At 36.0% G+C, this 17,681-nt stretch overlaps 2 protein-coding genes across 2 annotated transcripts; one reads left to right on the top strand and one right to left on the bottom strand.

Annotated features, from left to right (window-relative positions):
• The first annotated feature begins 760 nt into the window (after window positions 1–760).
• LOC18445392 (NAC domain-containing protein 54) lies at window positions 761–4,854 on the top strand. The gene is made up of 3 exons (XM_088847238.1): window positions 761–1,025; window positions 2,428–2,705; window positions 4,499–4,854. The coding sequence occupies exons 1-3, from the start codon at window positions 869–871 to the stop codon at window positions 4,775–4,777; spliced, it is 714 nt and encodes a 237-aa protein (XP_088703364.1). The 5' UTR covers window positions 761–868; the 3' UTR covers window positions 4,778–4,854.
• Window positions 4,855–6,057: 1,203 nt separating this feature from the next.
• On the bottom strand, window positions 6,058–10,989 carry LOC18445393 (NAC domain-containing protein 54). Its single transcript, XM_020674287.2, has 6 exons — window positions 10,573–10,989; window positions 9,230–9,507; window positions 8,394–8,720; window positions 7,701–8,282; window positions 7,432–7,492; window positions 6,058–7,328 (listed from the first exon to the last, which is right to left on the bottom strand). Exons 1-6 carry the CDS (start codon window positions 10,727–10,729, stop codon window positions 6,304–6,306), a joined length of 2,430 nt encoding a protein of 809 aa, XP_020529946.2. The 5' UTR covers window positions 10,730–10,989; the 3' UTR covers window positions 6,058–6,303.
• Between the last annotated feature and the right edge of the window lie 6,692 nt (window positions 10,990–17,681).

Consider the following 17,681-nt stretch of genomic DNA (forward strand, 5'->3'; position numbering starts at 1 on the left):
AGACACCAACCAAAAATTGAAGGGCTAGATCTGTGTCACAAAACTCAATATTTGAAATTCTCTTTAAATAATCATCTGGTAATTGCTATATGGTTCCCAAAATTTTAGACTAAAAAAATCAATGTATCTAAGTGTTTTGACCGAGGGAGTAAATGCACAATATGCTCCTGTGGGAGCACGGTATATGCCCACTATTGAAAAGATTGAAAACATGTAAGTCCAATATGAGCAAATGAAGGGAAAAAAAAGCTGCCGAGGGGGTGGGCTGCATGTTATAATTTTGGCAAAAAAATATTCCATGCAGAAATAAAGGGCTGGAAACAGTGTTTCTCTTGGTTTATAAAAGATAACCAGAAGGTCTTAAAGCCCCTTCTACACAAGCACGAAACACACTCTTAGGGGCAATGTAGACATTTTTTCCTTTACACACATTTGTATGAAAAACGAGTACCTCAAGATTGTTTGGAGATTTTTACTAAAGGACTAATGAACAAACCTTTTCTAGGAAGAATAAACCCCAAGGAAATTGCACAGATTAATGTGATTCACCTAAAAAAAAAAAAGTCAGATCATGTAGACAAAGATCAGCTGATTAAACTTTCAGGAAAAGAAAACCGGATTCCGGCAGTTCCGAACCCTTCCATAACCGGATTTACTGTGCTCACCGGGCTTGCACATAACGTTTTCAATCGGAATAAAGTGAAAGGCCAAGAAGACGTCGAAAACAACACAAAGATGACCAACTTTGAAGCTTTTCTGCACGTAAATTAAAGGGTGGTCTCTCTATTATCACAGTTAGAGAAAGAAAGAGAGGGGAAAAGAGAAAGAAAGAGAGGAGGAGGTGGTTGAAAGAGAGGAAGAGAGAGAAATGGCGCCTGTTGGGTTACCTCCTGGTTTTCGATTCCACCCCACAGATGAAGAGCTGGTGAATTACTATCTCAAGCGCAAAATACATGGGCTCAAGATAGATCTAGACATTATCCCCGAGGTTGATCTCTACAAGTGTGAACCATGGGAGCTGGCTGGTAGTTTTATTAGAGACATCTCTCTCTCTCTCTCTCTCTCTCTCTCCTACACACACTTATTGGGGACTTCGCTCCTTCTTATATTTTCAAAATAGCAGATAAGTACTACCAAAAAGATTTTCATAGCCATTGACACCAACACCTCTCTCTCTCTCTCTCTCTCTCTCTCTCTCTCTCTGAGATTTTCAAGTGACCCCAAAACTACTATCGATTTCATAGCCCTTGCGTTTTCTTCCCCCACTGTCTACCTCTACGTTTGCATTTTCCGTTTTTGGTATAGCCACCGTAGGCAAGTAGGATTTCAACCTTGAAGCCATTAGTCTTAAGAGAGTGAATTCACCTTTTGTAACATATGAGAAACAATTAAGTTTTCTATTGTTTATTATCAATGTTACTAATATTATTATTCTTTGACAAGGATTGTGAATATTGTTATAAATTTTGTTTTTTGGGTAGATTAGTGGGGAATACAGGTCCCAACCCATTTGAGAAATAATTAGTGGTCTTCAAATGTATCAGTAGGAATGAAAACCTAAACCCGTAGCTGGGACGTAGGTGCTGATACCAACCACGACCTCAACTCCATCCCTACCACCAACAACCTCAACCTCAACCTCAACCTCAACCTCAACCTCAACCTCAACCTCATTCCCAAATTATTATTATTGTTTCTGTGAGAATTGTGGCTATTAGTCATATTCTTGGAAGAGGAGCTGTCATTTTTTTTTTTTTATTTTTAAGTAATTCAATGAAAAAGATAGGTCCCTACCCATTTTGAAAGTGTTAATTGAAGGTGATACTGATAGGAATGGATACTGTGATGTGGTAACTAAGTGTGAAGATGCTACCACTACAACCCCATCATCTTTCCTGGAGCACCATTCTTCTTGTGGATGGTATTCTAAAACAACACACATGTGGGACCTGCATTGAATGTGGGACCCACAATGTCTGATTGAACCCTCTGTCGATGGAGGGTCCAAGTGTTCGAAGATAGACCTGCATGTCTACAGGTTTTTGTGCTCGATACATCTAGAAGGCACCCGCCAACATCGACACTTTAAAAACTTAAGCAGACGTTAAACTCTATCTCTGAAATCTCTTCGTAAAAGTATTTAGTCTCCCATTAGCCTTTATTTAAATGCCCTGTAATGTGCGTCATCAGAAGGGTAATTTTCATATTGTGTAATTTTGTTAATTTTGAGATCGGTGATTTTGAAACATATCCATATAAGAAACCGACAAACATATCAGTGTCTGTGTAAAACGGCCATTATGGAATACCACTTATCTTAATTTGCATAACCATTATTATCATCATAATAATCATTTGCACAAGCACTAACATTTTAGCTGGACTAGTATTTATTGAGAAATTGAGTGTATTTCTTATGTAATGCAGAGAAATCCTTCTTGCCAAGCAGAGATCCAGAGTGGTACTTTTTCGGACCTCGGGATCGGAAATACCCAAATGGTTTTAGAACGAACAGAGCAACACGAGCAGGATACTGGAAATCAACAGGGAAGGATCGAAGGGTTTGTATGCAGAGTCGGGCGATAGGGATGAAGAAGACATTAGTTTATTACAAGGGGAGAGCCCCACAAGGGGTTAGGACAGATTGGGTCATGCATGAGTACCGCCTCGACGACAAGGAGTGCGAGGACACCTCAGGAATTCAGGTGCATTTCCCCTTCAATCTCAACTGTATGCGTTTTATTTCAGCTGTGAACTGCATTTGTGCAGCGTATGTGTGAGAGAGAGAATTAGTGCATGGTAAACGGACATAGGACGTACTGCAGGCAATTTCAAAACCTCAATCACTCAAAGGAGAGCTTAATGGTGCATGAGATGTATCATGATTAGCATAATCAATAGGTGCATGTAATTCTGTATGTCAGAGAAAGAGTAGTTAGCGCACGGGCTTTATCATCGTTACTGATAATCAGGTAGATAGAGAGAGAGAGAGAAACTTAGTTGACAAGTTTTATCACCATTAGTGATAATTAAACTGCAAAAATGCATGTGTTAAGATATAGGAGAGTTCCCTCATCTTTTCGTTTCGTGTCATGTTGTATCGTATTAATCCATGACATTGTTGCGGATGTGAAATCAGATGGCGACAAATTGTTTCAACACAATTTAAGAATTTTAATGACTTTAAGTATTGTTAAGAACACATTTTAATCATCTGATTTCACATCCAACAATCAAAAATTAATTGTGGCATGTCGCTTAGGTGCTTTCTTTGATATTATCCATACTCCACCAATGGGAGAGGTCCCAAACCAATGAGTGTGAGGGCTGAATCTTAACCCGTGATACACAAGCTTTGCACGTGCCTTTTGCATTTCGTGCATGGAAAGCATCGGCGACTCTTTTTTTCCCTTGTTCTTTATTTTTATATTTTTATATCCCTTTTCTGAAAACGATTCTTTTCTTGAACCTACGTTATTGTCTTTAGCTCTTTCAGCAACACTTAATTTTTTTCTTACAATTTTAAAAATGAAACATTCACATCTAAGATAGCTTCACATGTGTACAAGTCGCGTTTGCACGTGCTCCCTTCAGGGGTACTTTTGTCATTTTAACGGTGAATTGACATATTAGTTCTTCCTCTATGATGTAAGCTGGATACACGTGTCTATAGTTCTTCGCATGTGGAGGAGTGTCCAACATAACAAAGGCATGGACGCTTTTACTTACCGGACGCGATTAGCATGCGGCCAAGCCCACACATGTAGAAATGCGTAACAAGTATATTTTTAAAATATAATTTGATCTTAACTTTCGTAGAATATATAATATTTAACATAGAGATCATGAATATGAAAAAAAAAAGTTTGAAAATCATAAATAATAATTATATGAATAACATATTTGGATTGTTAGTTACAATTTTTATTAAATGGATCACTTATTTGCATTTATCTTTAATAGGGTTGTTTTATACACTTCATATTATAGAAATGCGGTCCAGCCCCCATGAAACAATTGTTTCTAATTTTAAAACTGGTTTCCTTTAAAATATCAATAAGAGAGCCGACATTTGATATTGAAAATTGTGCCCTTTTTTAGTTACAAGCAGCTGGCTCAAGGTACTTAGGGAATGATTAGCAAATCATCAAAGGTTATAATCCCAAGCTAATTACCTAAGAGAAAACAATAGTACCAGATGCGTAATACGCAAAACTTTTAAAGGAAATGGCCTTATTTGGATGAAATAGCTGATGTATTTAGAGCAAGATTAAGAAAGTCATTTAACTGGTACACCCAATGCGTGTGTGTGTGAGAGAGAGAGAGATATTTTAACTAATAATCATGTATCTCATGGCTCTTATATGACAATTAAGAGAGAGAAAGAGAGACAGAGATTTTAACAAACTAATAATTGTGATTTCATGGCTCTTATGGGACACATGAGAGAGATTAGATTTGAACAAACTAAATATTGTGTACATAATGGCTCTTATAGGACACGTATGCCCTATGCCGGGTTTTCAAGAAGAATGTAGCATGCCCAGATACAGAAGACCAAGGCCAATTCACGATGCCCTTGCCAGAAAGTCTACAAATATCTGCCTCAGAGTACGACACCGTGTCGCCCGAGATGTTGCATGGGTCATCATCATCAACATGCATGGACGTGGATGACAAGGATGACGCATGGATGCAGTTCCTCATGGAAGATGCATGGTGCTCCACACGTGCCAATGATGTGGAGTCATCTTCATGCATGGCCCTCACTAACTGAGAGGTTTTTTCTATTAATTTTTTGTTTTTGTCGAAAACAATAGAGCATAAATAAATGGCTTTTTACACATTTGGAAATTGGGTGAAGAGAAAAACTTGAAAATGTCTTTGGGGGTGGGGAGAAGGGGAAGTGTGATTATTTAATGCATATAATTTGGATCATTTGAGTTTGGGTCCTATTTTGTGTAGTTGGGTGTAATTTGGTCGACTTAGATTGTATAAAACCCACTTTCTTTGATGTGTCAATGATTTTTGGGTTTCATCTGGGTGTATTTGCTTGAGAGCCTCAAATTTAAAGATAAATAAAGGAGTTCTTACATTTAGTGTTTGGGTGGAAAACTATGTAATATAGCCATGATTATTTTGATGGAAAATACCTCACATCTTGCCCGGACGTAGAACCTATATGCAATTATGCATCATAAAATACGCATCATAAAGTATACAGAGTGACCATTTACTTTTAGGAATTGCCCGTCAGATTCTGTATCGAGTGGCCGTGAGTTTGTTTATACTAGACTCAAATATTAAGGGAAAACTTTTTAAACTTCATGACACATCCCAAGTCATCAATTTTAACATCTAATAGTTCAGAGTAATTTCGACCTCCTTGTCATAAAGATAAGTAGTCTCAGAGTATACAATCCCATAAAATATTTTAATTCTTTGTAAAATACTATCAGTCAATAGCGTTCTTTTTTTTTATTATTTAAAAAAAGAAGACTTCAGCTCTGACTAGGGCACTCTTGTGTGAGTCTGCTAGCTGATTTCTGGTGGATAGGCCTAAATAGTGAAAAGTTCGAGATAATGAAGCAAAAAAGAAGAAAATATCACCTGAGACCTGAGCAATGACTCGAGAATTACTTGAGTACCTACAGTTCAAGAACTGTGTGGTTCTAGACAACTCAAGTGATTCCTCAATTCAAGACCATCCGGAATGATGGACCCCCTGGTCTGAGCTCACTCGGGTGATTCTGAATCAGCTTGCAGATTTGTTCACCGCTGCTCTTATTATTATACCCGGAAAGCATTAAGCATCGAAACTACAATTATTGTAATAATTTTGCACCCATCGTCCACCCAAAAAGAACCATAGCTTAAGAACATATGTTGCTTAGGTTTGTAAATTGTGATGGATGACTTAGGTAGGTAATGCATCGACTGATTGCACAATCACAAAAACATCTACCCCTAAAATCATGCCATTTCTTTCTTCACAAACTGATGCATCAGGCCATGGCTCTCTCTCACTCACACACACAACGCACACATTTGCATAAAGAAGAGAGAAAGAAAGAGAACGCCTTGTAAAATACAGGAAAAGCTTTGCTTTCCCTAACAAATATATAGTAGTACATATTCCAACATATTGATAATTTCCTAAATGATTTATAATGTTTTTTTTATTAGAATTCTCAAAGTAGAGTCCTACCACCTAGGCTGAACTTTGTACTTCTTCCTCCTCCATGGTTCCAAATAATCCCCCACCCCATATGCTACAAAAGAGGACAACCTTCGCCCTCATCTTTAGAAGAAGAGGTGATAAGGATGCGTCCAACAAGCATACATACCCAATGCTATGGGGAAGAGAGGTAGAAGCTTTCCTAGACATTTAGGGATCAACTTCTCTTTTAGTAGATTTGAGAGGCCCCTCCTTGATATAATGCTCTTATCACTCTGATCTTTACTGTCTTTCGTAGTATCGAACTCATGTCTCTCATTCCTTCTCTTCTTCCAATACCTGACCTTGGAGGAATGGCCATCAGTTGCGGATGCGGGCGTGAGTTCCTCTCCGAAGGACATCCTTGACATTATCACTGCCATGATTCCCAAGAATATTTTGATTCTTTGGAAAACCGGGCCACACTTTTTCCTGGGTTTAATGACAATTGGGTCTTCAGGTTGTGGAGGCCTTGAGGTGGTGAGAATTGCAGCTGTATCTTTAGTAGATGAAAGAAAATTCATGTAGCAATCTCTAGCTATTACCTTATGGCTTGTTGCCATTGGTTCCATGCTCACAACCTCTAGCTCTATCCATTGGTATGCATCACAAGGGCTTCTCAAAGATGTAAAGCTCTTTAATTCTGGTGCTCTTTTATCCTCCATGCTTGTAAGCCACCATCCTTTACTATGCTGAAACTCATTCAGAATTTCGCTTCTATCTGAGACTACAGATTTCATGTTAGGGCTACATAGGAAGCCCTGAGTAGCTTCCAACCCTTCTCTCTCGAAATCTGTAGGACCAAGCTCATTTATGTGCACAGTTAACAACCTCGAGGGCTCAACCCTTTGAAAGAATGTGGTAGCATGCTGACAATTTGAAATGGAGAACCCATGACTAACTTCAACTTGCTCAAGAATGTCAAAATCTGATTTGTTAGTGGTATCACGATCATTTTCCCCATGAAAAGATTGAGTGGTCACTTTCTGTTCTTTTGCCACAACCATCTTCATGTTATCTGCAACATATCCATTTGTATAGTTTGACAAAATACTAGTCATATGCTCGGAGTCATTGAAGCCTTTAAGTTGGTCATAATGCGCCTCACCTCCTGCAGTTAAGGAAATGAAGTCAGTTGTGGGTATTCAAAATATACTACAGTTGAATTTTAGGGATTGATAATAATGCTTAAATTGAAAGCATGATCGACTTACCTGTGCAATCTACTTTATCACCAGATATGGCTTCTACCAGGAGAGTTCTGTACTGGTATTCCTAAAATAAGAAGATGAAATAATTCATATAAAAACATGGTTATTTTCATTGACATTGTTTTCAAACGTTTGTAGCATTGTGCTTAATATGTACATGTGGTGATTCCTCAACGTAATTTGATATTCACCATGGATGACAGAGTTATAAAGGAATACAATTGAAATTAATCAAGAATAAGGGAAAATGAATGTATTGGTGGTGTTCTCACCTCAGATTGTTTGCTTCTAATTAGTGGCTCCTCCATGATATTCTTTAGTTTACTCCTATCTTCTCTAGCATCTTGAGGAAGCCCATTCTTTCTAGGCTGCACTCTACAACTTGAAATTCGATCAGTGTTGCGAACCTCTATCGACCTTGACTCACCTACCAAGCCATAGGATTTCCCATGAACTGTTGATGCTTCCATTGCATTACAAAGTTCTTGAGATTCAATCTTTGCATGAACATCCTCGCTACCATGACCATGGTAATTAACATTGTGCGATAAGTTATCTTCTAGATTAGGAAAGCTTCCTAACCAAATATCAGTGTAGTCCGATGGTGTTCCAGCAATCGGGTTTACAGCAATGGCATTATTTTCCTGAGAAGCAGAAGCTATGTTCAATATTTCTTCTAGGATGTCCACTTCATTCTTATAATCCTTGTTTTCCTCCTCCACTGTGTAGGTTTCGAAGACCCCAGGTTCAAGGAACATTGTGTTTGATGTACCAACTTGCGGAAACTCTTCGATCTCCATAGGAGGCCATGATAGTCTATTTTGAAGCAGTGCACACTCCATGGCAACTTCAGCCTAAAATGGAAAAAGCATTCTTCATTTCTCAGTGTAGTTACCCAAGGCATTAACCTTATCCATTAAAAAAGAAAGATAATATAGGAAATATTAGTTTATTGTTAACATTACCTTTGATGGTACAAATGAAGAGTTCATGGAGTTTGGGAACTGGCACATTGAACTAACAACCTCATCTGAGAGAAATTGTGTCCATCTCCCATCTCTAGTGGCTCTGTCGACTTGGGCACATTGTATGATTTCAGAGGAAGAATTGTCTGATGGGAACCGATAATCATTATTATCATAATCATCTCCCTTTCCTTCTGAGAGTTCCATGCCAGATGCATAGTCATTTTGCACCCATTGGTTTTGATTTTGGGCACCGCCACCGTATTGTTCTCCAATCTTGGGGATGGTTCCACTCTTCTTGAATATGCGGCATAATGCATAAGCATCCTAACAGGACACAAGACACCATTATCAGTTCTCCTCCTACCTTCAAGTGTAACCACTGTAATTTCTGTTCATGAATTTATAAATTTGAAAGTATATATTATGCTCCTTGTGACAATGGAAGATCCATAGTGATCGAGAGAGAGGGGGACCTAAAAGACCATGACATAATGCAAATGGTGGATCTCACCATCTCACCATCACCATCCAATATTGGATTGGATAGCTATGAATTTTCCATGGTTATAAGGATTTTAGATACCATTCCTTTCACTAATTAATCATGCAATATTTCAATGAAATAATTAGAAACATGAAACATTGATATGTTTGGCATGAAGCCTTCTCAAGCCAAACATACACAAATGGGATTCCTTTTTTCCAATTATTGAAGACCCTAAACATGACATATATATTAGAAAGTACAGTGCTCCAGTGAAAATGAATCGTGAAATCATCCTAGAAAACATGACTAAATGAAATTTTAAAGAGATTAATTGTGGTGTACATACTTGCAATCCTGACACTGCCACACATTCCTTCTCGTCAAGGCGATACTCATGCATGACCCAATTGGTTCGTAAACCATGGGGTGCTCGGCCTCGGTAATAAACAAGCGTCTTTTTCATGCCCACTGAACGCTTCTGTGAGTTAATTTTGCGATCTTTCCCTGTTGCCTTCCAATAACCAGCCTGGGTTGCTCGATTTGTTCTCGATCCATTCGGATACTTGCGATCTCTAGGGCTGAAAAAGTACCACTCGAGATCTTTGCTTGGCAAGAAGGATTTATCTGAAACCATGAAAGGTTGAATAAATATAGCTATGTAAAGTAAATTATAATCAAATTCAAAACGATAAAAAGATATGTTATTGTAAAAAATTAAAAGCTTGTAATTTATACCAAAGTTACAAAAGCTGATATTGGACAATAGCACATCAAGTGCACTTTTCCCATAATCGAACAATATTAACAACACCACCATTATAATGATATTATTATGATTACAATTATCATTATTACTGAAAACCTCATTCATTACTAAAAGCTAAACTTGTACACATAGTACACATAACTAAAGTTCCATTAGTTTCTATTATGATTCATTAGGAGGTTTGTGTGCACTTGAATTTAAAACTAAAAGATTTGGAAATTAGGGTTAAAAGTCTCAAGTTTCAAGGAGTCATCTCATCATTTACATTACCAAATAAAGAAACCAAGTAAATATCTCTGGTAGGCTTCCACCTTCTTAAATTCAGAAAATTTACACTATATGATGGAATCAATATTATAGTCTCAGTGCTTTATCGAGTTTGAATAGTATTGTTAAGAAGGAAGTAGAAGGTCCCTTCCCACTCAAGAACCTTTCATAAAATTGAAAGAAAAGCTCTATAAAGGTTGGGGAGCGAGTGGTGAGGGTTCAACCCTTTAAAGTTGTCCTAAAAGACCTGTGACTAGGGGGGATTGTCTACTATAAGATTGTTTATTTTTAATACAAGAGGATTGCAATTACCCTAGCCTTCAGACATGAAATCCCACCACTAGGGCCATATTATAAACTTAAAGAAAATCTCTGGATTGTGATTGTGACCATCTTTTACCTGGCAAATGGTCTTATTGTATACTTTCTCCTATTCTTTTTTTGAGATAATTACACATAGAAAATTGTACCAAAGTGGGGGCTCAAGATGCTGCTAAATTAGCCCAAAAAAAAAAAAAAAAAAAGTAAGTTTGATAGACAAACAATAACACATAACACACCTCACAAAGTGCAGAAGTATGAGAAAAAGAATTAGAGGAAGATGGAAAAGAGAGTGGTAGTGGTGGTGATTGAAAGTATATGTGCGTTAATAGTACCTGGTAAATCCCATGGCTCACATTTATAGAGATCAACCTCAGGGATTATCTCAAGATCAATCTTCCAGCCATGAATCTTTCTCTTGAGATAATAGGCCACCAATTCCTCATCAGTGGGGTGAAACCTAAAACCAGGTGGAAGTGTCACAGGAGCCATCTCCAATCCAACTGATCAAACTTCTCAACAATTCCACTAACACCCTCTACAATGGCCTGTAACTAAGAATATGAATAAGAACTGTTAACTAGAGAGAGAGAGAGAGAGAGGTCTCAAAGTTGATGAAGAATGGAGAAGCTCTCAAAGAAATGATGGGGAAGAAGACTGTGGCCCAATGGGTCTATTATGGGGCGATATTTGTTCTTCCTTTTTTTTTTTTTTTTTTTTTTTTTTTTTTTTTGTATTCTTTCCATTTTTTTATATCTTTTTTTGAGCGGTAAAGACAAAAAGAGAGGGGGGCTTGCCAACCCTCGACTTTATCCCTTTTTTCGGTGGATTCTCGGTCTCGTTTCATTGAAGCCCCCTCCCCTCCCCTTGTTGTTTTCTTTCATGCGCACACGTTGCAGTGCCCCATTTGTTAACAGTGATATCGCATCACGTGCTAGCCGGCACACTGCGATTAACCCTTTTTTTTATTTAAAAAGAAAGATTAACTCAATAAATATGAAATCCTTTATTGTTATCATCATTAAGTTATTATGAGGATGTGGTTTATATAAGGTCTTGAGTAAGGAGCACCTGCAAACCTTATTAAAAGATATAAATTTTTGTGTCAAAAACTTGAATATTGACCTGAAAATCCATTTCACTTCTAATTGTAAAATTTAAAATTAAAAAGGTAGTGCTGAAAAACCAAATCTACAAACACTTAAAAAACTTCGAAAATCATCGGTTTAGATAATATATTACGAGATGCACTAGCTTTTGGACTCGAATTTATTTTTGTATTTACACATCACGAGATCAAGATTATCAATTGAAAAGTTTTTTAACATTGGCACAACCTTTTCTGATTAATTTTTAAGGTGGGCCAGTAATGTTCATTTCTACCTAATCAAAACTCCGTGAGTCGGATGCAGACTCAATGTAACCCAAGTTAATTGAATTGCACAGTCCGCTGAGTTTGGAACCAAACCTATAGGAACATGCCGATTACAAATATTTTATTATTATTTTTAAGACTTGATCGAGTCTTTGACCGACTTGACAGAGTTTATCAGACTGGACTTGAGCTTGCGACTTCCGGCCCGAGACCCTAGCGAATCCCTGCCGGAATCTTGGTTGTAAACCACCTCTCCTTACAAGTGTTATGTTTAATCACAGCTAATTATTAGTGTTAGTGTGTTCTAAACCACCGCGAAGTATCAGTGTTAGTGATTATATGGGTAAGGAATTGCTTTTAAGATGATAGGTTCGGATTTGTACTTGAAAGAAGTAAAGGAGGCTTTAGACGTCAACATAATGAGCTTTTCTTAATTTGGGAACCTTTTTGAAGGCATGCATTCACACTCTTCAATTTCATTTCCTTTGACGAAATTTATCGACAAAAGATAAAAACATAAAATGTTTGATCCACGCGGCAACCTTCAAGAATGGATATGTGCAACAAACTGCCACGTGGCGGATGGGGGGGAAGGGGGGGAGGATTCGGCTTAATCTGGCCCTACAAACCCTACCTCCCACTCTTTTCTTCTTTCCGTCATCTTCAGGTGCTTTTCTCCTTTTTGAGTTTATCCTTTTCTTTCTTACTAATAAATAATAATAATAATAAATTTTATTATTATTATTATTATTATTAGTATCATTATTATTATTATTAAACAAAAATTTTATTTTTAGGAATTAAAAATAGCCTACGGATTTTACATCAGGATCTTTTTATCTCAGTATTTTGTTTTATCCAAAATCTCCCAAATTAAGTATTTGAGTCGGAGCACATAATTTTTTTTTTTTTGAAGCCATTCCTTTTGCTTGAAGTACTAGACCACCTTCTCTAAAATAATACATGTTCAATACTTTAAGTGCCGAACCAACTTCTCAAATTTTGACATAGAAAATGATTGCGATGTGGCACTTCAAGTACCAGAGGAGGCTATTTTGGATAAAAATTTAAAAACTGACGATCAAAGAAACCCGGCCTAAAAAATGAAAATATTATGATTATTCAGAAAATAAAATTCACTTTAATTTCCCCGAATAACAAAAATCCCTTAGTAAGCAAGAAGGCTTGACGAATAATTGAAAACTCTTGCAGCTTTAGAAGTGCATTGCTTGAATCTCTAGGCTTCATTCTTCCACGTGGGATTATACGTTTTCCCGATTGTTATTTATTAATATAATAAGTATTATCGTAGTTATTCGTTACTCTTGGCATTGTGCTTGGAGTGCCAACATTTGATATGGGCTGGCTTCGATTCACAGCAAACGAAATTCTTTTCCTAATTTTTAATACAATTTTAAGTATTGGGATGAATTCATTTTTATTGAAAAAAAAAAAAAAGCATTTGGATTTTATGTCTTAATAATTTGCATGAAGAATCTGTGACCGAAAGGTCCCCACTCACCGTCCCCAAAGGGTCCTACAACTGGTATCTCCATGCAAATATGTAATCAACCCCATATTTCAAGTCGAATATGAATTTCCCACCACTAATACCTTAAAAAAAAAACTAACCCTTAATTTACTTGAAAAAACGGGTAGAACTTGTTTTTTTCACTGAATTACTTCAAAAAAAAAAAAAAAAAGTGAAAATACCTCTTTAGCCAAATATGATTTTTATCACAAAAAAAAGGATTCTCTCTCTCTTTATGCATGCGTAAACATAAAAAACACTTGATTGAGCTAATCACCCATTCACTCATCCATTTACCATGGCGTGCATGCGACTATTTATGCATTTATATTTTCAAATCGTAGCAAAAAATATGTAAAACGTTGATTGTGTATTTTTTTTGGTGTAAATTTGGATTATACACTGAGAGACCATTTTTTTTTTTTTTTATACAAAGAGGTGACAATCACCTCTAAACACCTAATTTCACATCCAATTGTTCAGAATAATTATAACCCATCTTATAGTACACTTTTTCATCCAATTGTTCAGAATAATTATAACCCATCTTATAGTACACTTTTTCATGTAAATTTTGAACGTGCACTCACGCATATAAACCAAGTATGCAAAAAAAAAAGTGTGCATGTAATGCATGTCATAAGTTAAGAAGCTCAATTAGTAATAAGCCTATATATGGGTAAAGTACAGGTGCATTTGGCGATGCACAATGTTACATTGAGTCCGCCCTCCTAAATTTCATTCTAGACATAGATTTGGGATCCAAAATTTTACGTCTTATCACCTAGATCACTATGATCATGAATATGGAAAAAAATAATTTTTTGAGTCTCATAAACGGTCTATCTCGTACTTTTAAGGACCATTCATTTTAATCCTTCAAATATGTCCACCATTTTTTTAACTCAAAATCTATAGATCTTGGCTACACATGTCTCATAAAATTTAAAATATGTTTTGGATCTCAAGTCCCTCAAAAACCAAGTCCAACATATGAGTCGGCTGACTCAACAAATACTTTCATCATAGTCAAACTTTTTTCTAACTAATTGGGATCAGTTACACGAATCCTAGTCTATCATACTGCTCTATTAATGGCTATATCATCAGTGAGAAATAAGTCCCCATATTCCTCACTACTTCCAAATATGTCCTTTTGGACCAACCCTTTACTTTTTTTGAGTTTTCCACTTGAACTAACTCGTACCTTTTAACAAGAGTTGTATTGGGTCTTCGTCACACATGGCCAAGCCTCCTAAATCTACTCACCAAATACTTTATTGTACATAAACATGGATGTCACTGCAGTAGCTGCTATGAAAAGCCTAATCATCTACCCAAAGAAAAAGCTAAACCTCCTCCTCCTTCTTCTTCTTCTTCTCCTTCTCCTTCTCCTTCTTCTTTATTTTTTTGGATATTGATAAGCTTTTTGTATAAAAAAACTGATATTCTATTAGAACCTAGACTTTTTTTAACACCACTAGACTTTTTTTAACACCACTGGGCTATAATGTCTTTACAAAATGTGCAGATAGCCACGTCTAAAGTTTCTCTCTAAAAATTATGTTATAGACCAACCCAAAAATATTTATGTAGGGACCATACAACGACCATGCACTTTGTACTGCACCTCGTAACCTTTATTATAACAGGTTTTATCTCACTCCAAAACCCTGTGATTTAGGTACAAGGGTATGCCTAGCTTTTAAGAGGGTTTCCTTATCTTTCCTCTCTTTTTTCTTTGTCATCTTGAGGAATCATGGCTATTTGAAGAGGAAAAGCTTTTCCACCAGTTCTATGGTTTTCTCGTCTTTCCACACATTTTTGTCTCTCATCTTGAGAAATCATGGCTTTGTGAAGAGGAAAAGCTTTTCCACCTGTTCCGAATAAAGGTCACCTCTTGTGTGAGACGTTTTAACCTTAACTCTTCGGCTTCAATTTTAGTTTTGGGAAAAGATTTTGTGCTCTCACTGGAACAGATTGGGTACATGCCCCAGCATGTAAAACGCTAGCTTATGAGGACTCGTTTGACCGCTGAAATTTCCGAATTATTGTTTTTGGAACTTTGTGTCTATTCAGTGACACTTTTACTACCACCCATTTTGAAATATAATGAATAAAAATGATTGTGACCTCCATGTACAAATATATATATTATCTTTGCAAACAATCCTTTAAAATAAACATTGATTTCATATCCTCAAATGGATCCAAATGAACAATGTATTAAAATCTGGTGAACCCCCCAATTTTATTTTTGTATTCATAAACCAGCCAATTTTTTTTAAAAAAAATTGTGCAGTTGGTAGATGATCCAAAACTCGATTCTAGGTTTTAAAATACTGGACTTTTTAAGAATGACCTTAAGTTGTTTATTTGACATATAGTCCGATAAAAGTTTTCAAGAGCTCTATTTCATGATTATATTTCTTTTATATTGTTCAAAATGCTTAGCAAGCTTCAAGACTAAGATGCCTTGGTGTTTTTCGCATCAGAGTTGGTGCATAATTTGCTTCCAAGGGAGCATGTTGTATGCAATTCTCATTTAGCATACACATCATACTATTACTAACTTCATTACTCATAATTTTTTTTAGGTAGATACTATAAAGGATTATTATCATCAGCATCAAAGTCTTTTTCCAATTAGTTGGGATCGGCTACATAAATTCTAGTCCGTCATTTGGCTCTATCAAGGTTACTCCCTCAGTGAGGCCATAACTCCCCATATTTTTTCTAATTACTTCCAACCATATCATTTTGGGCCTATCCCTTGCCTTTTTTTAGTGTTCCACTTGAACTAACTCGGTGATGTATTAGGTCAACACCACACATGACTAGCCTACCTAAGTCTATGCTTTATCATCTTATCGCCTATTGCCTATTAGTACCATACCTAAATTTTTCCGAATACATTCATTTCGAATTCTATCCCTTCTTGTCTTGCCACTCATCCATCTCAACATCCTCATCGCAATATATATATATATATATATATATATATATATATATATATATATATATATATACGGGTGCGATTTATATAGAGCTTAGGCTCTAAATAATCAAATTAGAGCCTACCTTCAAAAAAGTGGTTGAGAAATGTGGTTTCAATATTGTAAATATTTGTGATAAACTTAAAATATATTTTTATATTTATTTATAAAGTTTAAAGCTTTAAAAATAGTGGAGATCGATAGATCTATGAAAACTTGAAAATTGACGGTCCAAAAATGCATTACAAAATACACTATTTCCAAAACTTGAAATCCATTTTTTTTCATGTGCATATATCTTGATGTCGAGATGATCAATTTGAAGATATTTGGGCATCAAAACATCCTCTTCTAGTGAAGTTTTTGTGGTAGGCTCAAATTTGATCGTTTAGAGCCTCGGCTGTATAAAAACCTTTTCATATATATATATATATATATATATGGAAAATGACCTTGTGAGACCCTCCCACACCTGTGTGTAGGACCCCAAAAGATCACCATTAAATTTGACACAAATCTCTAGAAAAGTCAAGTCTCACACCCATGTTATAACTTTTCTAAAGATCTACGCCAAATTTAATGGTGATCATTTGAGGTCTTACACAAATGGGTGTGGGGGAGTCTCATAAGATCATTACTATATATATATATATATATATATATATATATATATATATATATATATATATATATATATATATATATATATGTGTGTGTGTGTGTGTGTGTGTGTGTGTGAGCGTGTGTGTGTGTGGGAAAAGATGGGATTAGCCCACTAGATCATATGAACATATGATCCGAACGGTCCAAATTGAATCTGGGCCGATCTGACAATCACGGATGTTTGGTAGTTTTTGAATTTTAGTTTTTGTTTTTACAAATCTAAATTATTTGAAATTTTAGGCGTGTGTTCATAAAAAATAGATGACCCTTCAAAAAATATCAAAAAAATATTTTACATGAAATAAATTGACTAAAATACTTCTGAAAAGCTTCAAGAGGTATTTTAGTCATTTTTTTTTTACGGATAATTTTTTTAATATTTTTATTAGGTGCGCCTTGATGACAAAAACATACACTTAAAATTTCAAATGATTTGGATATGTAGAAAAAAAACTAAAATTCAAGTACTATTGGGCATCTGTGATCGTCAAATCGACCCAGATTCAATATAGACCGTTGGACTCATATGTTCATATGAACTAGTGGGCTAATCCCATCTTTTCCATATATATATATATATATATATATATATATATATAATATACAAATCTTGGTGACTATGCTTTCTAATCTAACAAATACACACCATACTCCAAAAATGCCTCAGTGTTCAAATAATCTTATGACCTCATGAGATTTACGTTTGCATGGTCGATTTGAAGTTTCTTTTCTTTTGCGAATTCATGTCATGTTAGCACGAGCATAAGGCCTTTATTTGTTTCACTTTTAGTTGTTTCGTTTTTAGCACGTGCCATGTACATGTTCCCTTGTCATGGATGTTACCTTAAGACCCTTTATCATCATGTGTGCATATAACCA

This window comes from Amborella trichopoda, chromosome 9, assembly GCF_054954075.1.
Source record: "Amborella trichopoda isolate Santa Cruz 75 chromosome 9, AtrichopodaSantaCruz75HAP2 v2.0, whole genome shotgun sequence".
NCBI classification, from domain to species: Eukaryota; Viridiplantae; Streptophyta; class Magnoliopsida; order Amborellales; family Amborellaceae; genus Amborella; species Amborella trichopoda.